The following is a 22,821-nucleotide window of genomic DNA, read 5'->3' as shown; positions in this document are numbered from 1 at the left end:
TTGTTTTGGAAAGCAATTTAAACGGTTGGAAGTATTTATTGCAAACCAACTTCTCTCTTCTACCATTTAGAAGGTAGCAAGTAAAAGTAAATGCACGTGAACAGAAAAACATTCACAAAACACAAATTGATTTAATTAAAACTGAAAAGAAAAACACACTGCAGGAATAAAAACTCCAGGTATAGCAATTACTAATTATGAAGCTGTTGATGATCTTGAAAAAGCATTTGAGAATTCATGACCAAGTATTCTGCCTTGAATTCTGAGGGAGAGGGAGGGAACAACCATGATCTTCCAAGTCATTCAGCACCACCGCCCGTAAGACTGTACTACTTGATATATTTTTCCATGAACTTTTTGTGAAATTCTGATCGCAGAGTATCATTCACAAATCTCTTGTCCTTTTTTGTTTCATCTATCCCCTTGGCACAATTCTTGAAGACAACATCATCATCCCATCTGAAAACAAAAGTTTTTAACTTCCGTAAGTTTACATGAAAATTAGGTGCAATTTACAAAAGTATATAAATGAAGTTTGGCCCTCCTGTTTACCTGTATGAAGAACAACTAGTCATTAGGATTAGATTTTAGTCTTTAACAAAAAAAGATCTATTTTTCTAATCCAAGCCATCTCCTACATGCTCCTGAGTTAGAAGCGAGATGAGTATCAGTAGATTAAAAGTTAATTTATCTTTACAGAAAATAATGAGCATTTGAACAGAGCAGAAAAAAAACCCCTTTACCCTACTTGCCCTAGTTTCAATAAACACAACAGTAACTGGAATATCTGCAAACAAGAATTGTATTCAGAAAAAGGCTGTTATTTATTAAATCTAGTTACACTAAAAAACCCAAATAACAAAAACCCCAAACCAGCTAGATTTCAAAGGGGAGCATAACATCAAATTTCTTAAGGAACTTCGGTCCCGTTATGTTTTATATCATTATGCACAATGTCAGACAAACAAACACAATTCTCAGTCTCTCTTCCTCTCATTTTTAAACACAAAGTAGCAGGACAATTTGTTCAGAGAAATGCACGAGACAATCACCACACGCATCAGTATCCCAGTTCTACATTACACCACTTGTGACAAGATCTGAGGAAGGAAATAAAACCCAATGGCAGTGATGACATTTTCAGACTATCGAGAGGGAGCAAAGGGATGGGTATCACAGTACAGACTGCACAGTACCTCCTCTTCACTTTGAAGTTTGCTTGAGGCTGTGCTGCGCCAGTAAGGTTCAGCAGTGGGTTACCACTCAGGATGTTCTCCATCCGAATTCTTTCTTCTTCAGCCTTTTGCTCTTGTTCCTGAGAACCAGAAATGGATACATTACTTTTCTGGGCCATTTTTGTCCTCTAGTTAGAGGTAAAGATTTAGCTCTAGAGAGAGCTAAAGATTATTTAGCTGCAAACACCCACACAGATAGAGCTTTAATTCCTAGCTCAGGCTTTTCAAAGCGTTTGACACACGTATGAGTAGAATAAGGACAGAAGCAGAGATACTCTAAAGAGCTTAACATTGCTAATAAACTGTCAATCTAGCAACACTCATATCTGCTCTACTTACCCCTCATGTTACACCAAACATTCAGTTAGATTCTAGCTTTACCATTTACATATTTATTATACTAAAAACTGTATACAGATTATTTTTTTTTATCCTCATGAGAAAAGAGAATACATTATACAATATTCATTAGGTGGAAGAAACCTTACAGCATGTTGAAACTTTATCTCAGCAATTCGCTTGAGGTTTACAACTACAACTTCCCTAGGGACCAATTAAAAAGAATACTGAGAAATCTAAGGTGCAACTGAGCAGTGGATGTCATAAGACTATTTAAGAGTTCCAATACTAGAGCAGAACAATTTTCTTTTCCTTGTACTGTCAAAAGCATGTAACTCAAGCCTAAGTGAAGCACTGCACTACAGGCAATACAAAGCAGATTTCACTGCCCACGCTTCCAAGTTGTATTAATATATTTAGTGACTTAAATGTTCACAGACTTCAAAATGAATACGTAATATTCATTTTACATCAACATACTTTTCCACAACCTTTCAAATGTATTACAAGGACTGCTCTTTGATGAAAGTACCAGAAGGAAAAAAAAAGAAAAGTAATTCTTTCATTTAGATGACTAACGAGGTCTCCTGCTCCCTGTATGCTGAAGTATGGTCTGAAGACATTATACTTAAAAAATGCACTGAAGACTCATTAGCACTGCGGGGGTCTCAAACCATGGCTTTTAAAAGTTATATAAACTAAAGACAAAGAGATCACAAAGTTGGTTTGGTTTTTTTTTTTCCTCCCCAAACTGCAGAAAATTCATGGCTGAGGGCTGCTACGGGGGGATCCCAAAAGAGGAAATGTTTTTCTTGATGACAGCATTTACAAGGTTTAAGTGCTAAACTTGAACACTGATGCTAGCAGAGTTTTTCAGCTTCAAACATTTAATCAATACTAAGTGATATATTACTGAAACTATCTACAATTTATGTTTTTCAACTAGACTGATGAGGTGTGTGAAATATTCCTATGAAACACCCAACCCTCTTAAGAACATTACCAACTAAACATACATATGAGTATCAGATGACACAGGATCACTGGTAAAGATTTTACCTTTCAAATCTACCCAAATTTTAGTTATCAAAAACCACCTACCATTACACTGCTTCTCACAAATGAAATTTAGAACCAGCTGCAATTAATTGCCATCGGGATGGGAAAAGCTCCCCAAAAGGGCATATTGCTTAAAAGCATGTCACAGCTTCAGGCCAAGCTCTGTAACGCTCTTATTGAAATGTGTGTAGGCAAAACTTGCCCTTGCTGCTGTATCCACGGAGCTTTAACACAAATCGCAGCAGTTAAAAGTTACTAACACAAATAAATCAAAGTTTTGCATTTTCAAACATAGCTCTAAATCCAACATTTGCATTCCAACTTCAGTTGTTATTACCACTCCAGTAAATAAGGAAACACAGAGAGCAAAAATATTTGATATGGAACAGCAATTTCCCCCCATATCAGAAATACACATTCAAATTATACATTTATTTCCTCTGTGGATTACAGATAAGAAATGTATGCAGCTTCTTCTGCACAGCATGCCAGCCTTTGATTTACCATCTTCTTTCCCTGTAGCATGGAAGAGCCAACAGCAGTGAAATCCGATTTACTGCAGTCTGTCTCACGTGCTCCCGCTAGAAGCCAAGCAGCCCTCAGACCACCGTACAGCACGTGCATGCAAAGCACTAATCTGAAACCAAGCAAAATCCAGGATACTGGTACAAGTGAAAAAATCAGTATTGATTTTCAGGTACCTCCCGAGAGGTGATCAGATTCTGTTTAAGATCATTAGGCAAATTTACAACAGGACGCAAGCATGTGAAACATTCTCTGTGTTGTCCAAAATGAGGTGGGCTCTGCATCATTAAATTTCATCCCTGATACTCCACTGAAAGTGAGACTTTGAAAAAACAAGAGGTCTGGGACAAATCTTAAAAGCAAAGAAGAATGCTACAGACCAGAAATTCATACTGGACTATCCTCAAGAGAAGGTAGCACTAATAAGATCATTGTAAGAAATTAATACTCCCCTGTTGAAAAATGCTTCTGTAGAGACAACTTCTTCCAAGTCCCAGATATGCAAACAGACGCAGCAGTTTTCTGTTTTAGAGCTGAACTCTGGGGGAACTCTTCTCAAGCTGGCATGCAGAGCATGGCATAGTCTTGTTCTCAAATTTCTACGGCATTAATCTCGGCCGTGATCCAAAGTCACTGACCCTGCGCATCACGTACCGCTTTATCTGGGGCACGCAGAACTATCTTATGCCGTTTTTTTATGATGCACGAAAATGCATCCACACACCCCTGACAAACACAGAACTACAATGCACTCCACACACAGCGCTTCTTCGATGGTCAAAGTCCGCTGGAAGTCAGACACCGTCTTTTGGGAGGAATTACAGTTCTTCCCTCCCTCCCCCATTTCAGATTTAATCTCAACAGCTCCTACAAAGCTGATGGTTCCAGCATTCTCCACCATGCACGAAGAGAAGTTAAAAGCACTCAGTCATTTGAATTGTAAACATTCAGAATCACTAGAGGACGATAAAGCCAATATTAAGAATCATAACAAATATCCATACAGTACTCCAGTGTTCTTATTACACACAGAGGCACATTTGATTTTTCTATAAGATTTTTAAAAGGCATGTTAGGCATCATCCTAACTTTTATCTGCTTTACATAACACATGGAATATCCTTCAGCCTCAGTTAGTCTGACACAGTTTGCTTTCTGATAACGAAAAAAGCATTACCAGACTGAAGTGATAAAATGTGGTAACAGAAAAAAAGAAAAAGGAAAATCAAAATCAAAGTAACACTTCTAAGAAGCATTACACTACAAATAGTAGTATAAGACTAAGAGTAGGATTTAGCTCCAGATTAAGTCACCTACATCTAGACACCTGCTTATAGGCACCCAAGCTCACATCTCAGCAGAGATCTAGAGAATACAATGAGTCAAGACACCTCTTCTGCTCACACTAAATTACACAAGCCAGAGACCAACCACGCTCCAGGCTCTACTGACTGCTTCTCCTCTGCACCACCGTGGAAGCTGGGATATGTAACTTGTACACTGACCCAAACAACTTGACATTTCAAGCTCAACTGAATTCTATCTAGAACTGGTAATTGCTAGCAAAAACCAACATTGACTCAAGTCAACTACAATACCAGAGGACTGAAGGGTAGCAAAAATTGTACTACGATCAAAATATAAATGGTAGGGGCAATCTTGGGAATTTAAAATGATTACATTTTACTTTTGCACCTATTAAACAATTAAAACCAATTATGAACACAGCACTAACAGTAGCTGTCAAACATTCTTTTAGAGTGACAACAGTTACAGAAAACATCCATGAATCTTATTTTCAAAGCCTGATTTTCCCTATCGCCTGTCAGAGATGCTGCAGAGCCCCATGGCACTTGTGCGGCCATTCGCTGTTTCGCAGCTCTGTTCACAAACAGAACTCTGCTGTCACAGAATCACAGAGTCAGCTAGGTTGGAAGAGACCTCTGCGATCATCGAGTCCAACCTTTGACCTAACACCAATGTGTCAACTAGACCATGGCACTAAGTGCCATGTCCAGTCTTTTCTTAAACACCTCCAGGAATGGTGACTTCACCACCTCCCTGGGTAGCCCATTCCAATGCCTAATGAACCTTTCTGTGAAGAAATTTTTCCTAATGTCTAACCTGAACCTCCCCTGGCGAAGCTTGAGGCTCGCTCCAGCACCTTCAGTGTCTTTCTTGAAGTGAGGGGCCCAGAACTGGACACAGTACTCGAGGTGCGGCCTCACCAGTGCCGAGTACAGGGGGACGATCCCTGCCGTAGTCCTGCTGGCCACACTATTTCTGATACAATCCAGGATGCTGTTGGCCTTCATGGCCACCTGGGCACACTGCTGGCTCATGTTCAGCCGGCTGTCCACCAATACCCCCAGGTCCTTTTCCACTGTCTTTTAGACCCGCAGAGGCAGCACAACTAGAAGTAGTAATAAACTGCATAAGCTTATCTTTGTCATTAAAGATCAACACATTAGAGTCTGAAAGCAAACAGGGGAGAGACCTGTTGAGTAAGGCATTGCTAGTTTTAGTCACTTTACAAAGACCTGGTGCGTATGGTAATTTATTTATGGAATACAGTCATTCAAAGCTGTTCTAGGTTGGATGACATTTCAACACATTTGTTACACGATTTAGGAAGCAGGCTAATTCTGAAGATGAGTCTTGAAGATTTTTTTTTTAGCTTCACTGAAACCTCCCACAGAAAGTATTCAAGATTAAAAAAAAAGGTAATTTACTAAGTTTTGTATCTTAGAGACATGTCATGGAGGAAATAGTAGGTGTAACTCACATGGTGTAAAGTTGACATTTACACTTAAGCCAAGTTACACATTTTGGCCAGAGCTGCAGAATCCCTCATCTCCAGCCAAAGAGGTTTTTATTATGTTTCAGAATTTTCCACATAAATCTTCCATTGCCCACTCCTCCACTGAAAGCCGGGACACTCCAGGCGATGGAGCATGGGTTGTATCAAATCAAACAGACCAGACATAACCTTCATAGCTGTCTGAGCTTCACACCTCTGAGGCATGATCAAGCACAGCTGTTCACAAAATAAGTGGCTCCGGTTGCTCCAAAGCCTACGTTTTTCTTTTGTGTCATGGATCAAAGGCTTATTAAGTTAAAACACTATGGATATAACAAACCCACAACAGAAGAAAAGCCTAAGGGGGAAAATAATACATCTGTATTCACTCCACCCTTTCTAAAGTAATGCCTCTCTGCCTGCCTTTCCGTTCAGCGAGACGAGGTATACAACCCTTTTCCTAAGCCATTTGGCAAAAAAACCATGCTACAGATTATTCCATCGCTACAGACAGCGGCGCTGCGCTTTTCAATGGCAGCGTGCTGCACCAACTATCTGCAGAGACGAGTAAGACATCAACCATGTTGTAACCACCCTGTTAGAAGCAGAGGCAACAGAACAGGAATATTATAGTGTGGGGAATAAGACTGGAGTGGCAGAGGGAGTCCCATACCCCGAGGAAGCAGATGGAGATGCTGCTATGCGAATTAGAGCTCACAGCAAGCCTCCACTGTACAAATGAACTCACCATGTGGCATCACAGCTGGGGGAAAAAAAAGCGGACAAAACTATATTAACCTTAACTAAACAATTATTCCTTATCTTGCTTTAAGAATAGCAGTCCCTTGGCATATTTGTTTCTGACCGCAAAGGAAAGAAAAACATTATTGTTACCATGGTTATTTTTTTTTAGTATAATTCCTACCCTTAGCACAGAGCAAGATTACTTTTACAGAAAGTGCTGAAATTCCTGAAATTACTCCATTGTATTAAATTAAGTTATGCTGTTCAGTCTTTAAAGATACTGAGTAGCTGAAAGAAAACCTGAAATACTCACATTTCACTGAAGGCTGAAAAAAAGAAAAAAAAATAAAAAATCACATAACCTTATGTAAATACTAATTTCTAAATGACAAACTATGACAGAACTGCCTTTAGCAGCAGGGAACGAAACTTAATAATGCAGAGATCCATCCCAGTTATTTGATCCTATGCAAATTGCTAACTAAATGCAATACAATGATTCAACTGATTGAAACATTAAAAAATAAGAGCACAGAGTAATCACAAGTGCAGTGTCTATACGCAGATTTATTGTCATTTTGCCCACAAGGGAGGGGACATTATCGTTAGTTCTTGGCAAGGGTGAGGATTGCTATTGTGTCTCAAACATTTAATGAAGAAACATACTCTGCCGTCTGCTTTTGCCTCTTCATTGAAATTCTTTCTTAATCACTGATTTGATACTCTAGTTTTAGTCAGACCCCTAAAATTTAAGTGGAAAGGTTTAATAACTATCAAGACTCATTTTCTAATGTTTTATTTGAAAGTCTGTATCATGGCTAAAACACAGGACAGAGCTAAGATCTATTTTGACCATTGGTAAAGCAATATATTCAGTTCTAGAGAAACACTTGGTGAAACGAAACTGTAAGAAAACAAACCAAAAACTTTAATTTGGTCTCAGATAAGCATAAAATAACTGGATGTTAAAATAGCTTTGCTGGAACTGCACATGTGCATTAAGCTGCTCACTGCTTTGAGGTTTGTTTTTAATTATTTCCATTTACCTTTTAAGGAATTGCTTGAAAATTGAAAATCAAGAGCACTGTACTGCTGAATTTGGAATATTGAAATGTTTCCATGAAACCTATCCATGGATAGTTCACACAGACAGCAGACCTAGCATTTGTACAGTTTCAGACAGACCCAGAATTATTCCACAGAAATGGCTTTCAAAACTAAAATTTCCTGGTCAGCTTAGTCTGTACTAGAAACAACCTGAGAGATTAAATCTGTGGAGGGCATGAGAAAAGTCAGGAGGACTCCCATGCTCAATCATTTTTTAAAAAACTTTCGTAGTAGTTATTTAATGTTTCTACAGAATTCAAGGGAATTTAAGCATTTTGAGAAGTTAACAAGCTTTGATGGGAATTGCTTATTTGGTTGACAAACTATCTGCTTCACAGATTACAGGGAAATATCAACGTGAAGGAAGTCAGAACCTCTTAATACTAATATTTGTCAAAACCAGATTTAGAGGACTTCTACGGAAATTTATATTACCACATAAGGGAAGTTAACAGAGAGCATGATGATCTGAAAAAAAGCAAATTCTCATGTTTCGTTTTTAACTGCTGTCTCACCAGGGATGCGTTTTAAAAAGAGCAGTCCTCCTTTCATGGTAACTTAAATACTGGACACCAAAGTGATGAGTGAAAACAGTTAACAAAAATACAGTTTATTTTAAATGAAGTCTCAGAAATAACTGGACTAGCATTTTAATAAATAAAAATAAATAAAGTATCAGAAAAAAAATTACATATGGCACAAATTTGGGATGTATTACTGTAATTTACCCACTTCACTTTGTTAGGACCCTGGCATGTTCCAAGAAGATGCAGAGACACGTTAATCTGTCTGTATAACAACAAAGAGATTTGAGAATGACGTGCAGAAGAGTGAACAGGCACTCACTCTGCAGTTTCCCTTTGCCTTGCCACTGGTTTACCCACGCTGTCTACTATGGACAGCAGCATTTAAGCAGATAAACCATCCCTGTACATGGGTTAGGACTAACAGCAACTACACAGTTAAGACTTCACATGAGATGTTATCCTGAAGTCAGTTGGATGACTAACATAAGGTTACTTATAAAATTAGGTTTAAATTACAGTTTGCAATACATAATAATATGAAATCCCACATATCTGAAGGGAAAAGGGATTTATATAAAATGGCTATAAAATGCTTTGCCAGTAACACCTGATTTCAAAGCCATGGAAAACAAGGCATAATCAAACAGACTGCACCCCTAAAGCCAACATACAGAAATGATCTTTCCTAAGGAGACCCTTACTCCTAAAGACTCTTTCCAAAGCTGCGCCCCACCTTGGTTTTTACGTTTTCCATCAACATAGTCTTAGTTTCCCACTCTAAAAAAAAAACCCAAGAAAATAAAATTCCAAGTACTTGCAGAGCACCCACTATTTACCGAAGATGTCAATTTTTAAGAGAGCCTATCTGCCACCAACCAGTGAAACGATGAACAGAGCAGGCAGTGAGTGTGCAATAGGGTGCACTACTGAAAATAAACATCCAATAGTTATTTCAAGGAAGAAACAAATGTATTCATTTCAGATAAGCATGCATGTATTCAGTATGCACATAGCATTGGACATTATAAACCCTGCTTCTGGGGGAAGGAGAATATCCATGAAGGTAAAATATACCACCAGTTAAGAGAGAGGAAAATAAAACAAGTACTGTACTAAATACTTCATAGGTTTTAGCACCCTCTAGTGACAAAGTAAGAATTTCAGAGATGAGAACATTCCTGCTTTCTACACACGAACCGAGAAGATAACCCTTGGTTATCTGTGCTGCTATTTACTACCATTATTTTCCTAATGCAAGGTTTCTACACTGAAATGGGACAAGTTATGCTGTTTAATCTAGATGTGTAATTTCAACTATCAGGCAAAGTGAAAAATCCAGACAGATCTAAGCTTTCATTTTAAGCACTATGCAAGAACAGCTGAAGTAGAAGTCTTTGCTACACATTGCTACCCTTAATTTGCAGTTTAGTACATTTCACACAGGAATACATGGAAGAATTGTTGCCAGTGTTTTTAAGTCATTTTCACCATGTTATTACTGCAGAACACAATTTAATTGCTGCGTGACGTGCTTCAAATGTCTGGATAAAGAGATGAGAGACGCTTTCAGACACACTTTAATGTAAAAGACCACTCATGGGCCAGATGGAGAATCAAGTATCAACAGGCTTCTGCAGCAACATTTCTGCGCTGAAGCAGCATGGTTAGAGTTTTTAGCTTTCCAAAATACTTACCTCCAAAATTGAAGAGCTCAATGGTTTTACAGGCCCTGTTGATTCTAAAGGTAAATTTCTATATCGTCAGGCAAGAGTGGTCAAGCACTACGGTGCTGCCTACAGCATTTACAACATGATTCTCTCCCAGCTGTTCCTAGTGTCTGCTGGGTGCTACATCCTGTTCACTGCCAGCTGACCCTAACGAAGAGCATTTGTGAAAAACATGAAACTATAATGCATGCATGTTAAGCTATGATAAGGTTATGAGTAGTGCAGAGGCACCAAAACATTAAGTTGTCACAGCAGCAAAGATCCCAATCAGCATTTGATATGTTTATTTAGCATGTTCTAAAAACATCTCAGATCACCTTATACAAAGATGACAACGTTGTGTTTTGGTTTTTTACACTGATGTAGAATACACGTACAACAACATACAAAAGTACTCAAACTGAAGCATGCAACATTTTTCAAAAACGCTAAAACGATTTAAGCCCTAGTCAAAAAAAAGAAAGCGCTTACTAAAAGCAGAAGAGGGATTGCTGCACGTATCTACCGCTTCTGTTCCATCACCAGAGGCAGAGCATTTCAGCAGTGCAGCTGAAATACCTGGACGCTAAACTCTGTTGCAATACAATGTTAGAGCCAGTACAGTTCATCCTAAATCCTGATCAGTTTGACAACACAGACTATGCCCAGAAACAGTCCCTAGAAGTCCACTCATCAACCAGGGATTTTGCTAATGCACTCCATCCCAACAACATGTCTTACACCAAGCAGGTGTGGGAGCCAATGGCATAGGATTTGATCCCACTCACAGGACAACAATCTCTAACTACAGGGACTTCCCTTTCAAGGGCAGAACATGGTTTTTCTGTCTGTAGAGAGAGAGATTATAGGGAGGTCTGAAGTCTACATGTGAGCTAACTTTCCAAGTTCTGAAGACTGCTGTATTATTATTAATTTTTGTGGAGACATTTATCAAATAAACTCGCCTGTGTATAATCACATGAAAACAGTGCTGGTCTTATTGTTACAAGTGGTGCTCCTTGCCAAGGCAACACAGCACCAACGCTGTGAAAGAGCAACTACTGTATAAAACATGCAGCCACAAACAAAAGCATCAAAAAGCACATACATTTTTTTATTTCATAAATACAAAAAAAAATCGTATTTTTTGTTTCATAAAAGCTAGTTAACAAATGAAATTACACTGGATAGTATGTAGCTCAGTAATGCCACTATATAGTTTGGTATGATAGCCATCTTCAGAGGACTTGCATATGAAAAGCAAGATTATCTTGACTCAATGTCTCTACAAAGTGTTGGGAAAGCAAATATAATGTTTAAGTGAGTAAAATGTTCAGTATGTCTACTGAAGAAAAAATTCTTGAAAACAATTATTACATAAAAGAAGAAATCCATCAGACTCTACTTGAGAAGAGTTTTGAAGGGCACTTACTTTGTTTACCAGTTCTCACTCGTCCTAAGTACTTAAGGGACAACAGTTTTAATAAACACCAGTTTGCAAAAAACAGATGCTCTTCCAACGGGTGAGATTTTACCTTTCGAGCCTGCTCCTCAGCTCGTTCTTTCTTGATTTTTTCCAGTTCAGCCAGAAGAGCTGCAGTGTCATCATCATCACTGTCTTCCAAGTCCTCATCTTCATCATCTTCCTAACAGCAACAAATGGAAACAAGAAGCAGCTCGTTCATTTCATTTAATAAAAACAGCCCTGGTCTGCCCAGCTACGGCTGCAATTTACTGCTGGCTAATTTCTGAAGTACCTCGGTGCTTGTAGCAGCAGCAAATACAATACAAATGGTTTATTTGCTCTTGTACAGTAAAGTCAAGACAAAACTATGTTTGTGCTTTTTGGATGACTGCAATTAATTTTTTATAATTCAAATGCTATGTAGCTGACAGATTCTAGAGGATGACTGTTCTCAGTCACTCTCTAATCATTGTAATATAAGTCATTATAATAGTGTGCCTGAATACCCTGTCCAATATTGTTGGGACCAAATATAACAGGATTGAAAAAAAAAAACCCAAAACCCTCAGCTTACTGCCAAGCCTTAGTCCTAGCTCCTAGACGTTAGCACGAGGAGAGGAGCCAAGAGCAAGAATCCATTGCTCATGCAGACAGTCAGTGTATCTCAACAGTTCTACCTTGGGGGAATTCTAACCCAGTAGTTGACAGAGTCTAAAAAGTCACCCATTCCCCATACTCAAAGTGGTATTTTCAGTTCCCTAGTTTCTGTGTGTTTTCCAAGAACACCATTACAGCACGGACCAGAATCCTGTGAACCACCCTGGACTTCCACCACAGCGTAGTAACTGTAAAAGGAAGATATGTTGGAACCTGTCTTAAATCTTCAGCAGATCTAAAAGTACATATTCTGTTAACAGCAAATCCTGTAGGCAGGACAATGAAAGGAAATAAGACAGAAAAGAGATACCTACATCAGTAAGCGGATCATCTGCATCAAGATTTGCTGCAGGAATCTGGTCTAGCCGAGGCTTCTTAGACACAGAAGATGATGTAGTGTGTTCTATGGCATAAGATTTAAAAAAATTACTAAGTCACTTCATTTAACAGCATCTAATGTCAGAAAGCAAAAATCTTCACAAAGATTGCAGTAGAGTAAGAGATACAAGCTGATGCTTACTTTTTCCTCACTTCTCAGTCTTAATGCCCATGCTAATTCCTCCCCTGTAGGTATCTTCAAGGGAAGCAGTAACATCCCCAAACTTACAATTTGACCTCCAAAAGTTTTTTGAAGTCATTATTTCAAGAAGAAGGAACAGCAGAAGAAAAAGCTGTGGAGAAATATCCTTATTCCATATATCCAATTGGAGGGTTCCTATTGGAGACCATTCCAAAGTATTACTGTTGGCTAGTTTGGTCCAAACCACATCTGCTTTTGTCTGTGAACTTGAAAGCCCCACAATATCTCTGTACATTTCCCACCTAAACCTAAAGTACCTAAATTCTGTCAAGTTTAATATCAGAAATGACTATTTCTCAAAAAACACACCTTCGATTCATTTAAATTATCACTTCACTATACCAGAAGAGAATCTTCAAAAACGGATTTAATGTTACACTGGTGCTGCAACACTAGAAGATGAGTCATTTCCCTTCCCCTTCCCGTCTCGCTAGTCCAAGTACAAAAAAGCCCTTTATTAGCTGTACATACTTGTTGCCAATTCATTACAATCATACTGTATCAGCTGGCCTGCATGATGGCCTACGCTTTTCTACTGGCTGGCCTAGATTTTTTGCTAGCACGAAGCCAGCAGACATTCCCTTGCAGGTCAACAGTTCTGAACTATCAGACCAATACCCTAAATTCTACTCTCATGACATGCTGTCTGCAACCTGCAAACTTCTTACACCACAAAGTTCTGTGCAAGAGCAATGCCACACAAAGGTATTAAGATTTTTTTGTTTCTCTGTTTTTACCTCTGTTTGGTCTGTCTCTATTCTTTTCTCTTGCAGCAACCCGTTCTCTCTCTTCCAGCTCCCTTCTGAAATCACGGTTACGCACCTCTTCAGGAGCATCCTGAGTGGCCTGTCTAAAACAACATGACGGGGAAAAAAGCTGAAGTTGACAGTCTGCAGCTGGGAGCAATTTTTTGAAGGAGGTCAATAAATCCTGGGGTGAACAGGGAAGTATAAGGAATAAGAACTGGGTACCATGTAGACATACATTTCTTTATTCTCTTCACCAGCCCGCTTCTCTGTAGGCATTACACTCACACAGACATGCAATGCCACACACACACGCTCCTTCCAGTGGCTCTCAAATGAATTAAAAGACCCTACAGAAATTCCTGCAAAAACAGGATGACTGCATCTACCTCTTGTAGCTACGTCTAAATCTTCTGTTCTCCAGCAGTCCAACCCCGTGTCCTAGCAGACATCCACCAGCATTATGGTCAACTTTCCTCACTGTTTTATTATCCCAAGTGGCTGCTGCAAACACAGTCTCTAAGGCTGAGAGATATGACCAAGACTAGAACATACTATTCATAAACCTTTTCCCCTCCAAGAGACATAGGAGAATCTCCCATGGCCATAAAAAAAAAGGTTGGGAGAACAGGCAAAACATTAGCTTTAGTGAAACATACTGCAAATACATGTTTTTCCCTCTTTTATATAACACACACCTGCCAAAAGCAACAGACTATTTGTATTTGAGTCACGCTAAGTTCCACCTAGAGAGCGCTAAATTTTCTGTGGAAATCTTGAAAAGAACTAATGAATAAAAACAAGCAGCAATTCCTTTCACCTTTCTGTGAACCCAGTGCTGGAAATAAGAGTGCCTGGAAGAAACCCAGACTTGAGCCATTATAAATACACTGTGTGCACAGCCTGCCTTTATGATGAAGTATTTCATTTGCTTTCATAATTAAAAACCTGAACCCTGATATAGCTGCAAAATCCCCCCAAATCCTGTGTCATTCAAGTGAACATGAGCGGGACCAAAGCACTGAACTTTTCCTGCAACGATGCACGCCTGGCAATTTAACAAAGACAACTTTGTATTAGGTATTTGGGAGAAAGAACAGAAGACACTCGATGCCCCCTCCATCCTTCTCTCTCACACACACAGGGGATTTGTTAAAACATACATTGTCTGTTTCTGTACATATTTGTCCCCACACACTTCCCTCAAAGCAACAGATTGGTGTTCCAAACCCCACTTTTGTTTCAAGAAAGAAACCACCAGCAATTTTTCCCAAAACAAAATGCATTTGACAGCACTTTTTGTGCTGTTGATCCAGAACACTCCAACTTCCTTATCCATATGTATTCTTCAAAACAGAAGGGAAGAGGTGAAAGGGTAAGCTTCTGCACAAAAAAGTGGAAATATTTCCACTTGACACATTTCATTTAAATTTTAGGTATCTGTATCACATTGACTCCACATTTCATTTAATTTTTCAAAATGATAATGAAGATTTATTATGCATTTCAAACAGAAGAAAATATCCACAAGATCCCATTATTTTTCACACTGACTAAAGCAATCTCCTCCACCACAACCTGCATGAACAACCTGCAGTGTTTAACATCAGCTCTTCCAACACGTACTACTGCCTGAGTGCTGTTCCATGATTTCCCTGCTTCCTCTTAATGCCCCTTCCCCAGTGATCCCTTGCCAAATATATGATGTGATTGCCCTGCTTTTAAGATGTGCTCAGCTTCACTCCTCTTATCCCATCTTGCTCTGCAAGTGACAGCACCCTCAGCAGCTCAGTTGGCTCCTGTTGTTCCTAATGATTTTCTTTCCACTCCACTGCCTGCCATGCTTTGTCTCCCAAGCTCACCTTCTTCTGAGGATTCACTTCCACAAGCACTAATGAATATCACTCAAATTAAACCCCTCCAATTACTTGCAATGCATTTGATCTCCTAGGTCTGTTTTTGAGACTTACACTTTCAGTCCACTCTTTCAGCCCTGCCACACAACCTCTGGTGTCTGCTCAGTGTCAAGCACATCAATATCTCTTGTGAAAAATTTCAGAGTACAGCTCATAACAAGAAATCATTGCCAGACTGTTTTGCTGTAAGACCAAAAAACCCAAAACTAACCTGTATTTGATTTTAGTATGAGAAGGAAGGTCTCTGCTGGAATATTGTTTGGATAGCTGACTTAAGTCTCCTTCACCTTTTCCTCTTCCTCCTCTCGCAGGTTCAAACGTTGGCCTCGCTGCTGTCGTCATTTTGACTACTACAGAATCAAGGGATAAAAACAGTCGTTACTACAACTTACAATGAAAGACATTCACTAGAAGCTACTTTGTTCCTGGAACTGTAGAAGCAATGACAAGTACCAGTAGAGAACACCAGCTATGACTCAGCTCACGATCCTTAAAATTTAAGGAGATTTTTATTGACAGAATTGACAGAATCGACAGAATCTATTTAGATTTTCAAAACAGTCTTTTCCAACATGTCTGAAAGATAACACACAGACTCTAACAAGAATGTGAAGTAATGTTTATAAAGTAAATAAAACTGCCCAGCATCCCGTCTCTTACCCTTCAGGCACGTCGGACAGTCTTGTAACTAAACTCCTTCCCCTCCTGAAAAATGACAGTCAAAAATGCCTGCCTACTGGGAATGACCCCTCCATTACTTCCCAAACCATATCTAGGCATCATCACCAGAAATGTTGGCTGACACAGACCATAGCATGCCTAGGATGGTGTTGATAATTAAATACTGATGAAGATCATGCAACTTGAGTGCTCCAGCCCTTGTCACGGCCCTGTTCAGTTCTCCAGTACAGGCACAGCACTGTCATTAATACTGCAGCACAGTCCTTTGGGCCCTACCTGCACAGAGCTCCAGCTGGCCAGCAAAACTTTCTGAAGGGCTAGGGTTAATGTTTCCCTGGCAGCACAAGGCCAACAGCTTTATCCTTATGTAAACAAAGTGCAATTAAAAAAACTTGCATAAATGCAGAAGTTTTCACCAGCTCTCATTTAGAAACTGCAGGAACACACATACTGCCAGCATGTCCTAAAAAATGAACGGGCCAATGCCCAAAATCGCTACTATCAATTCGTCTGTGGCAAAGGAGCGAAACAGACTCCAACCAGCCTCAGTCATGCAGACACACTGCGTTCAGTGCTGTTGGACAGGAGCTGGAGACTCTGCGATCCTAAACCACTGTGCCAAGAGTTTAACATGGTCAACCAATGTCGAAAAACCCTGCGTGATCAACTAGCGCCACCTTAAATCTACCATCTGAAACTACGCTCATTCCTGCTTCACCAAGACACGCCCATCCATTAAACACAGACGAAAGATATATAAGACACAAGAGAGAGACATCTGCAGGGGTACATAAAGGCATCAGTCCTACCAACCAGAAGGTTGGATGTTAAAGGATGACAAGAGAACAGATTAAAGAATACTAAAAAACAAAGAAAAAAACATAATATTGCTTCATATGCTTTTGTGATACATAAATAAAAGTTAGTTATGCTCTGCTTGCATTATTTATTATTTTTTCACTTTTAATGAGACCACAAAACACACGACTTCAGTGTTAAAATTATAAAATATATGTCGTTCAAAGTAACATCCCATCAGGCAGAACACACACAGTTCCTGCCACGGAACTACTACTCAGAAAACAAGAGACAGAAACACCTTTAAAATGAAGCAAGGCAGTAACTGGCCTTGGCTAGTTAACCAAGGATTGCTGACGCTTTTCAGTGACGCTGTGCAAGTCAGCTGGAGCTCAGCAAGTCATTTTAGCTCTGTCTTGGCACAGACTCTGCCAGACCCATGATCCAAGAAAGCCACTTGCTCTCAGAACTTATCTGTGGTAGTTATATGTAACCGGGGGATCCACGAATTCAGGTGAAGAACCAGATCCAATGCGGCTGCATAGTTTCATGAAGCATTCACAAATCCCCTAGAAACCATCTCTGCTTCTTTCTGAAGTCAGTCCATAGTTGGCTTGGCCTTAAAGGACCCAAACTCAATCTGAAACCACTCAGGGACCGTCACAGTAACCTCTTAAGTGTCAGAAACACAGCCCTGGAGAAGCCTCTTTAGCGCCACACGAAGACAGGACCGGCCACGCACGGGTTATCAGCCAGGAGAAGGGGACTGGGCTCGGCCTGGAGCCGAACTGCCCCGGCCACGCAGGGCTGCGCTCCCGCCGGCCCCTCCAGACCGAGCCCCGGCCATCACCCCGCGGAGGCCCAGCCCCGCAGCAGGATCGGGGTTGCAGCACCGCGCCGCTCCCGCCGGGCTCCCTCACACCGCCTGTACCCGGCGCCCCGCCGCGGGGCCCGCCGGCCGCCCCTCCACCCTCCGCCGCTCTCCTCAGAAACGCTCCCGCCCCACCTGCCCCCAGGGCCTCCTTCGTGCCGCAGCCTGTCCCCACACAGGGACCCCTCCAGCACCCCCTGCCCCACGGCCGCCTCCTTCCCCCTCAGGGACCCCACCACAGCCCTCCCAGTCGCCCACCCACCGCCTCCCCAGGTATTCACACCTCAACCTCCGCCCACCCTGCGCAACCAGGCCCTACGCCGCCACCATCATTCCGCCAAGCGCCCACAAGGCACCGCGCGGGAACCACAGACACGGCGCGGCGGAAGCCGCCGCCGGAGGAGGAGTTACCATAGAGAGGGCCGGCGGGACGGGCCCGGGAGGGAGGGGGGCGTGTCCGCCATGATGGCTGCCGAGGCGGAAGTGGGCGCCGTGGCGGCGGTGTTGCCTGCGTAGCGATGGCGGCCTCGTCCTGACCTGCTTATCCTCTTGCCCGGCTTCTCCTCCTGCTCAGACCGGGGTCGGGCGAGCCCAGCTCGGAACAGGGAGCTTGGGGCGCCCGTCCTGCGGGCCTGGGGTTGCCCTGGAGGAGAACCTTGCTCTGAGGTGCTGCCAGGCCATGGCCCTGCGCTGGTCCTGCCTGAGCAAGGCCTCCCCGCAGCGGCCTGTGCAGGCTGCAGGGCTTATAAATACCTTAGGGGAGGGTGTCAAGGGGATGAGGCCAGACTCTTCTTAGTGGTGCCCAGTGACAGGACGAGAGGCAACGGACACAAACTGAAACATGAGAAGTTCCATCTCAATATGAGGAAAAACTTCTTTGAGGGTGCCAGAGCACTGGAACAGGCTGCCCAGGGAGGCTGTGCAGTCTCCTTCTCTGGAGATAGATACTCAAAACCCGCCTGGATGTGACCCTGTGCAACCTGCTGTAGGTGAACCTGCTTTAGCATGAAGTTTGACTAGATGATCTCCAGAGGTCCCTTCCAACCCTAACTATTCTGTGACTCTTGCCAGTGGGGTGAGGGGAAGCCAGGGGACAGGCAGGTGAAGAGAGATGGCCTCAGGACATACTGCAACCATAACTGTAACCTACTGGTGTGAGCCACTGTTGGACCCTCTCACAAATTAGCACATGAATAGACCTACAAGTTGCATATCTCAGAGAAGTCTGCCCAGAGGCTGCTCACTTGGTGTAGGAGGCTTGGAAAAGGGCAGTGTATTAGTTATGTGAAACGGCACTTCATGGCTTCAAAGCGCTTGCCCTGGGTGTCAATGCAAGCGGGGATAAGGGAACGGCCATGGAAGAGGGAATGGGTTAAGGAGATAGATAGGGTTGTGATCCTTGTGGGTATGATGGAGAAGGACAAACAATGGCAGGCAGAGGAAGAGGGAGTGCATCGGTCATTCTCTTTGCTCAGAGGTGTATCTTAGCAACATCAGCCTAAGCCCGACTGTCAGTCAGCAAGTCTGTTCCCCCCACACACACACACCCTTACAAAGAACTGCTTTACATGGTGTGTATTCATTGCTGTCTCTGTAAAGAAGCCAAAGCATGAATGAGCATCGCTCAGGGATTAAAATTCCCCCTCTTAAAATGCAGTTCCTTTCTTGTGTTTTATGTTGCTTTTAAATGCATCTTATTATCAAAATTCTGCCAGTCCACATGAAGGCATGTGAAGTAAAAGGCTCTTTGATGTATCTACAAATTAACACATAAACTTTTTCCTGAGCGCTCTTCACTCAACGTGCAATGTAGAAGAGAGCCCACGAGAGGTCCCCAAAGATATTGCTATCCAGAGAGCTACAGCAGCAATGTAAGTTACAACCCTTGGGTCAGCGAGCCATCGGAGAAAGCACTTGGAGTAGGCCCTTGGTATACAAAGAAACCAGTTATTTTAAGCAACTTGTCATTGTGGTGGTTTTGGTTGGGGTAGAGTTAATTTTCTTCATAGTAGAATCGTAGAATCGTTTTGGTTGGAAAGGACCTTTAAGATCACCGAGTCCAACCATTAACCTAACACTGCCAAGTCCACCACTAAACCATGTCCCTAAGCACCACATCTACACGTCTTTTAAATACCTCCAGGGATGGTGGCTCCACCACTTCTCTGGCCAGCCTGTTCCAATGCTTGATAACCCTTTCGGTGAAGAAAGGGTAGCTGGTATGGGGCTGTGTTTAGGAGTTGTGCTGGAAACAGTTTTGATAACACAGGGGTGCTTTAGTTACTGCTGAGCAGTGCTTACACAGAGCCAAGGCCTTTTCTACTTCTCACACCACCCCACCAGGGAGTAGGCTGGGGGTACACAAGGAGTTGGGAGGGGACACAGCTGGGACAGCTGACCCCAACTGACCAAAGGGATATTCCACACCATATGATGTCATGCTCAGCAATAAAACTAGGGGGAAGGTTGACCGAGGGGCCACTGCTTGGGGACTGGCTGGATGTGGGTTGGTTGGCGGTGTGCATTTGCATCGCTTGTCTTTCTTGGGTTTTATTTCTCTGTTATTTTCCTTTTCATTACATTTTTTAAACTATTGTTATTGTTATTATTATTACTATTTTATTTTATTTCAATTATGAAACTGTTCTTATCTTAACCCACAAGTTTTCTCACTTTTACTGTTCCAATTCTCTTCTCCCCATCCAGCTGGGGAGGAGTGAGCGAGCAGTGGTGTGGTGCTTAGTTGCTGGCTGGGGTTAAACCACAACAGTCCTTATTGGTGCCCAACGTGGGGCTCGAAGGATTCGAGATAATAACAGGTTGACCAGAGTACATTAGAAAGGATTTATATCTGTTAATAGTTGCGGGTCATTATATTCACAGAATCACAGAATCACAGAATCACAGAATCATCCAGGTTGGAAGAGACCTCAGGGATCATCGAGTCCAACCGTTGCCCTGACACCACCCTGTCAACTAGACCATGGCACTAAGTGCCATGTCCAGTCTTTTCTTAAACACATCCAGAGATGGTGACTCCACCACCTCCCTGGGCAGCCCATTCTAATGTCTAATAACCCTTTCTGTAAAGAAATTCTTCCTAATGTCCAACCTGAACCTCCCCTGGCAAAGCTTGAGGCTGTGTCCTCTTGTCTTATCGCTAGTTGCCCGGGAGAAGAGGCCAACTCCCACTTCACTACAACCTCCCTTCAGGTAGTTGTAGACTGCAATAAGGTCACCTCTGAGCCTCCTCTTCTCCAGGCTAAACAACCCCAGCTCCCTCAGCCGTTCCTCGTAGGTCAGACCCTCCCGACCCTTCACCAGCTTGGTCGCCCTCCTCTGGACTCGCTCCAACACCTCAACATCTTTCTTGAAGTGCGGGGCCCAGAACTGGACACAGTACTCAAGATGCGGCCTCACCAGTGCCGAGTACAGAGGGACGTTCCCTTCCCTAGACCGGCTGGCTACACTATTCCTAATAGAGGCCAGGATGCCACTGGCCTTCTTGGCCACCTGGGCACACTGCTGGCTCATGTTTAGCCGGCTGTCGATCAGCACCCCCAGGTCTCTTTCCACCGCGCCGCTTTCTAACCACTCTTCCCCCAGCCTGTAGAGCTGCATGGGGTTGTTGTGGCTGAAGTGTAAGACCCGGCACTTGTTCTTGTTGAGCCTCATGCCGTTGGTCTCGGCCCATCTATCTAACCTGTCCAGATCCCTCTGTAGGGCCTTCCTACCCTCCAGCAGATCGACACTCCCACCCAGCTTGGTGTCATCTGCAAATTTGCTGAGGGTGCACTCAATCCCTACGTCTAGATCATCTCTAAAGATATTGAACAGCACCGGCCCCAGAACTGAGCCCTGGGGAACACCGCTAGTGACCGGCCGCCAGTTGGACTTTGCCCTATTCACCACCACTCTCTGGGCTCGGCCATCCAGCCAGTTTTTAACCCATTTAAGAGTCCACCCATCCAAGCCCCGGGCAGCCAGTTTGTCCAGGAGGATGCTGTGGGAGACGGTGTCGAATGCCTTACTGAAGTCTAGATAGACTACATCCACAGCCCTGCCCTCATCTACTAAGCGGGTCACTTGGTCATAGAAGGAGACCAGGTTGGTCGAGCAGGACCTGCCTTTCATGAATCCATGTTGGCTGGCCCCGATGCCCTGATTGTCCTGCATGTGCCGTGTAATGGCACTCAGGATGATCTGTTCCATCACCTTGCCTGGCACCGAGGTCAGGCTGACAGGCCTATAGTTCCCTGGATCGTCCTTCCGACCCTTCTTGTAGATGGGCGTTACGTTTGCTAATTTCCAGTCAGCTGGAACTTCTCCAGTTAACCAGGACTGCCGGTAGATAATCGAGAGTGGTTTGGCAAGTTCATTTGCCAGTTCCTTCATTACTCTCGGGTGAATCCCATCCAGGCCCATAGCCTTGTGGGTGTCCAGCTGGCACAGCAGGTCACTAACCGTCTCCTCCTGGATCATGGGAGGATCACACAGCCCCCCGTCCCTAACTTCAGGCTCTGGGGGACGAGTCTCCTGAGGACAACCGATCTTGACATTAAAGACCGAGGCAAAGAAGGCATTGAGCACCTCTGCCTTTTCCTCATCCCCTGACACTACACTACCCTCCTCATTCAGCAAGTGGTGGAGGCTCTCCTTGACCCTCCTTTTGCTGTTGATGTCTTTGTAAAAGCTTTTTTTGTTATCTTTGACTGTAGCAGCCAAATCAAGCTCTAATTGAGCTTTGGCCCTTCTAATCTTCTCCCTACACGACCTGGCCACGTCCCTATAGACCTCCCAAGTTACCCGACCCTTCTTCCAGAGCAAGTAGGTTCTCTTTTTTTCCTTAAGTTCTAGTCTAAGTTCCCTGTTTAACCAGGCCGGTCTTTTTCCCCGACGCCTTGTCTTCCTACAGACTGGGACAGCCTTCTCCTGAATATTTAGCAATTCCCTTTTGAAGCATGTCCAGCCTTCCTGGACTCCTTTGCCCTCCAGGACCGATTCCCAAGGGACTCGGTCCACCAGCCTCTTAAACAGGCTAAAGTCTGCCCGCCGGAAATCTAAG

The 22,821-nt window shown here is 42.8% G+C and overlaps 1 protein-coding gene across 3 annotated transcripts; it reads right to left on the bottom strand.

Annotated features, from left to right (window-relative positions):
- On the bottom strand, positions 1–18,118 carry CWC15 (CWC15 spliceosome associated protein homolog). Of its 3 annotated transcripts, none has more exons than XM_068395493.1 (7): positions 18,040–18,118; positions 15,618–15,756; positions 13,482–13,594; positions 12,479–12,567; positions 11,578–11,688; positions 1,197–1,315; positions 1–459 (listed from the first exon to the last, which is right to left on the bottom strand). In XM_068395493.1, the coding sequence occupies exons 2-7, from the start codon at positions 15,746–15,748 to the stop codon at positions 330–332; spliced, it is 693 nt and encodes a 230-aa protein (XP_068251594.1). In that variant the 5' UTR covers positions 15,749–15,756; positions 18,040–18,118; the 3' UTR covers positions 1–329. The 3 variants fall into 3 exon arrangements, with proteins under 3 accessions (XP_068251594.1, XP_068251596.1, XP_068251595.1); XM_068395495.1 differs by having other exon boundaries at positions 18,056–18,074; XM_068395494.1 differs by lacking the exon at positions 18,040–18,118 and adding an exon at positions 16,067–16,111.
- Positions 18,119–22,821: the final 4,703 nt, after the last annotated feature.

Source organism: Nyctibius grandis, chromosome 2 (assembly GCF_013368605.1).
Source record: "Nyctibius grandis isolate bNycGra1 chromosome 2, bNycGra1.pri, whole genome shotgun sequence".
Classification (NCBI taxonomy): Eukaryota; Metazoa; Chordata; class Aves; order Nyctibiiformes; family Nyctibiidae; genus Nyctibius; species Nyctibius grandis.
This window is presented reverse-complemented; position numbering and strand designations above follow the sequence as displayed.